A 4917-nucleotide genomic window follows, 5' to 3' on the forward strand; every position below is an offset into this window, starting at 1 on the left:
TGCCTTGGAGATATTAAGTCCTGAGCTGTGAAGTATGATCTTCCAAGTTACATGGATGATGTTGACCACTATCTTTACAGAGCCTGTAAATTTCAGAGTGGTTAGGTTAGGCTGCAAGACAAGATCATAATGCAGTGGTAGAACATCAGAAGGAAGTCTAATTTTGGCCCATGGAAATAGTTTTCCATTGGTTGCCAAAGGGTATATTAGTTCCATTGTATGATTTTTTTTATGGCAGCCTTCTTTGGTAAAGGTACATTTGGGAAGCAGATAAATCATCATTATTAACGAAACTGCAATCACAAGAACAACTGTGCAAACCACCATGGTCCTCATAGAGGGCACTGAACATGATCCATTTGGATTTTGTCTATAGACAGACACATTATTATGGAGACTTGAGCTTCTGTTCATGAATGACATCCCCAGTAATTTTGCTGATGACTCATAATCCTCTTCATCATCATCCATTTCATGTTCTGCAAGGCCACGCACCAAAAGCTGGGAGCTCCTTGGTTCATATTCCACTTCATCAGGCTCCAGGGGATGTAAACAAGGCTCTTTTGCCAAGTCAACCACATCAGGCTCTTCTTCAAACATACTGTTTTCAATCATATTCCTGGGTAACTGAATTCGATCTGAAAAAGAAAAAACCTCATGTTACATGATAAACAAGAGGCATGACTTTAATACTGCAAAGATAGTTTACTGAATTACAGAATGGAAAACACTTTTACAGCACATACAATCAAAAGTTCTCCAATTTTCTCTCTCACGTTTGTTGAAAACATTTCTGCTTTTTTCTGCCTACTGTAATTTTTCGTTCAGTATCTTCAAAACGATGCTTCCCTTGTGCGGACTCAAACACATGTCTTGCACCATAAGTGGGGATCACGCCTATCACTGCATAGCACTCCCAGTTCATTGACGTCAGTGTCTTAAGCTGACCTGCTCCTACCCCAGAAAAACTGTGGGTTTTTTCAACTAAATTAGTTAAGATGGAATATTCTTTATGTTGCAGGGTAAAGCACACACAACCAATACAGTTCTAGAGATGTTTCAGAATATGCTAGTTACTGAGTTCTTTAATAAGGGAGAAAATCTGCCAATGTGCTGGCAGCTACACAAATAAAATATCCAGTTGGCATTTTTAAACCTCAATTTTCACACAAACCTTAAAAAAATCTAAAAAATAGTTCTCACATAAAAACAGCAGTGTAAAAATTAGTTTCAACTGACATCTTCATTTAAGATCTAGCTCACACAACCCTTGAAACAATCCATACAGTTAAGAAGATAAATCAGTCCCAATCAGACTTTTTGTCTCAATAAAATTTGTTTTTAATAGATAACAAATCACTGAACATAAAAGAAGAACTGGAATTCACATCAGATTTTAGAAGCATATTCTCATACTCTACATGCAGTTATATTTTAATCAAACTTCTCAGCATGTCTGTAACAGTTTATATACAAGGTTATTTTTCAGCTAACCTGCTCACCAGAAAGTGGGAAAAATTAAAAACACTGCTAAAAAGAAATATATACAGGGAACGGGACATGGACACCCAAAAGTAGCACTAACTTAGGAGCACGGATTTTATTTTTTTTTCATGCTGTATTTAACCCCAAGCACTATAAGAAAAACACTGAAAAGAAGTCAACTGGCTTTTGTTAGGACACCACAGAGTTGTTCAGACAACAAAACAACTCAAATGGAAAAGCCATCTATACAGAGATTTTTCTCCCCAAAAGCCCAAGAAATCCCATTGCCAACTTTTTAGAGCCTTGAAATTCATTAATTCGAATTACTGTCCTGTCACAGCTTCCATCTAAGGGACTAGACAAAACTTTTGTCCAACTGCAAGGTTCCAGTAGTGAAACTAATAACTTTTAGACATGAAGACATGAACAATAATCACATCGTGCCTCTGTCCTCTACATTATATATTTTCAGAATAAGAAAGAGAAATTTTTGTTTGGATCTAAACATACTGAAAAGTAGGCTGATTTTTCTTAACTTCTGACAGGAATGTACATATGTCAATTTACATAAAGCCTACAGTATCAGTGTTCCTATAATACATTACTGATTTTATAGATACTGCTAAGCTCCCATCCAATAATTGAGGATCATATTATACAGAAATAAATTACGCTAATAATTTCAGGAATATAACTATATATAGCTGCTTGATAGGACTTAAATGTTGAAACAGATGGATGACATTGGCAGGGAGAAGATTTATGGTTTGATAATAGCCTTTTTTTGTTGTTTGGTTGGTTTTTTTTAAAGCCAGGTTTCTGTAAGGCTGAAATTCTCAAAGGTGAAAATAAAGCATTCTAAAGAAAAGATGGCAAGAATCTTTCCAAACCAAATATACCAAAGTTCTCAACAATTACTCCAAAATGTGTCAAGACTTCCTGTTTCAAGGCAACAAACACAGAAAACTATAGTGTCAGTAGCTGTAATACTGAAAAGGGTGGAGCAAGAATTTTTATTCTAGCCAATGTTCTACCATGCTTTTCTCTTTGTATGATATCTGGGTATTAAACCTCTAATGATACTTGCCTGCCACTTCAGTTAGACTCACAGACTACTCAGATACCTTCAAAACAAATAACAGCTTCAAAAATTGGCACCTTGCATCTCAAACAAAAAAATACTGCATTACTTTGAAAAAAAACAACCTTGAACATTTCTCTGCAAAGGTCTTAAAACAATTAAGATAAATCCTATTGCACACAAGCAAATGCAAGGTGCACCGGTCAATCTGAACAAGCAATATGGAGACAGATGACAGTAGGGAGTTTGCTGGATTTTGTATCTACTCGCTCACCCCTTTTCCCATTGTAAACGTGCTGCTTTGACCAGGAATAGGATCATAGGGATACCTGAGGTTGGAACTGACCTCAGGAGGTCATCTACTCCAACCTCCAGGCAAAAGCAGCTTCTAAATGTTTCTGTCCTCATGGCATTTCCCAGTACAGCGCTCATGCTCAAGCACTCAAGCTGTGGTTGCAGTTCAGTGATCCAGCACTATGGTCTCTACATTGGAACTTGTGCACTCATTCACAAAGAAAGAGCATAGAAAGCTAACTTACAAGTGAAAAAACACGGATGAACTAGTGGAGAAAAAGAAAGATGGAAAGACGAAGTATTGTGCAATGGAAGCTCTTTTACAATTCCTCTACCCAAGAACAGCTTATCAAGAATTCACTAAACCACCTCTAGCAAAGATGCTTGGTGATTACTCCTTCAGCAGGTCGCTTTTCAAACCTTCTGGGTAGGTTTAATCAAATCTGAAAACAGACTAGAGACCACATTTCAAGCCCCAACACAATCCCACCCCAGAACAACCAGGTGCTGGTGGAAGGAACCCAAATCAATAACTGCTATGTAAAAAAGGCAGGTATTAAGACTCACATCTTAACCACTCCAAAAGGTAGCAGCCAATCAGTACACAACTCCAACCCCAGCCATGGCATGTGCTGCTGCATGGCCAGCAAATGAAGTAGAAGACAGGGGACACACTGTAGAAGGAAGGAGGAGAAAGATAAAGAGCATAAATCTGGCAGAAAGTAGGCTTCATCAGCTCTGCTGCTCATAAAACAGTTTCCTTTTTGAAGAGGTTATTCTCTAATATTTCTCTTCTAAAGACAACAATCTTAATATTTTCAAAGTTGCATGCAGGCACTAACAACTCTTTAAGTAAAAAATAATTATACAGAAAATGTCAAACTGAAACGAAAATATAAAAGCTAAAACAAAAGTTAGTTTCTAAGCAATTCACAGTTTAATACCTAGGAGACATTAATTTCCAGGGAAACAAAAATTAAAACCATTTCTATAGAAGTATTTGCAAAAATTAGAAGAAATCAAAGTCTTGGTTGTTCTGTAGTGCTGAGAATTTGTAAGATCAGAACTTAAGTGAAGATCAACGGCATCACCAGACTGCCATTCTCCGCTGGAAAGTACATAGACAAAGTATCAGGATGTTACTGAAGCTATTTATGCTGACATATGCTTTCACAGAAGCACAGAAGTCAGGCTGCTTTTTGGAGAAGAACCACGACAAACATATTAAAAGCTTTTGCACTCAAACTCTGGACTGCTTCCTGAAGGTCCCCTGGAATTTGTAATGTGATAGTGTGAGTCATCAGTCATGTGAACTGAACTCTTATGACCTTCCTGTTTTAACCCATGAGCTGCTACAATATGAGCTGAAAAGCCCACAGGAAGGATTAAAAAAGGTATTCTTAATCTGAAACAAGCCATAAGAAACAAGCAGCAGCCTGAGGAACATGACTACAACCATCACTTTTGACTGTCATCTTTCACACCAAGTGTGGCCAAGAGACAAACAATGCCATTATAAAACATAATAAAGCACCCTAATTCAGATATTCAAGCAAATTGATACAGGTTCCAAATATAACACACCAAAAAACAGTGTAACTGCAAGACTGGGGAACTGTAACCTGTAGGGAAGCTGCACAGTTCCAGTGAACTACCACTACCATACCAGAGGCTGTGGCTGGTGGCATTTGTGGTCACACTAGTCCACAATTGAGGAAGTACTGATCTGAGCTGCTAAAACATACAACAAAAATTCTATCAGGCATGGCAATTTAAATCTAAATCTTTACTGAACATACGCTTAGTGTGAGAGTCAACAAGCTGCAACCATTTCTGATGAGTGACTAAACTTGTATGTAGTCTAATGCTGTCATGGTGAAACAAAACACCTTTGCAGTTCACCAGTTCCAGATGCTTCTATTTGATGGCATCATTTAATTTATCTAGTTGACAACAGAACACATCTGAATTAATGGTTTGGTTCCTTGAAAGCAATGCAAAATACACAATACCTGTGAAACCCCACCAGATTGACAGCATAACCTTCTTTGGTCAGT

General features: G+C 37.6%; 1 protein-coding gene across 1 annotated transcript in view; it reads right to left on the reverse strand.

The window, feature by feature from the left end:
- The window catches only part of LNPEP (leucyl/cystinyl aminopeptidase), a 35107-nt gene extending 34465 nt beyond the window's left edge, over positions 1-642 (reverse strand). Inside the window, 1 exon segment of the mRNA XM_010190891.1 lies at positions 1-642. This exon segment is cut by the window's left edge and continues 18 nt beyond it. Within this exon segment, the coding sequence (XP_010189193.1) occupies positions 1-615 (615 nt within the window). The 5' untranslated portion in view covers positions 616-642.
- Positions 643-4917: the final 4275 nt, after the last annotated feature.

Source organism: Mesitornis unicolor, unplaced genomic scaffold (genome assembly GCF_000695765.1).
Source record: "Mesitornis unicolor isolate BGI_N332 unplaced genomic scaffold, ASM69576v1 scaffold8198, whole genome shotgun sequence".
In the NCBI taxonomy this organism is placed as follows: domain Eukaryota; kingdom Metazoa; phylum Chordata; class Aves; order Mesitornithiformes; family Mesitornithidae; genus Mesitornis; species Mesitornis unicolor.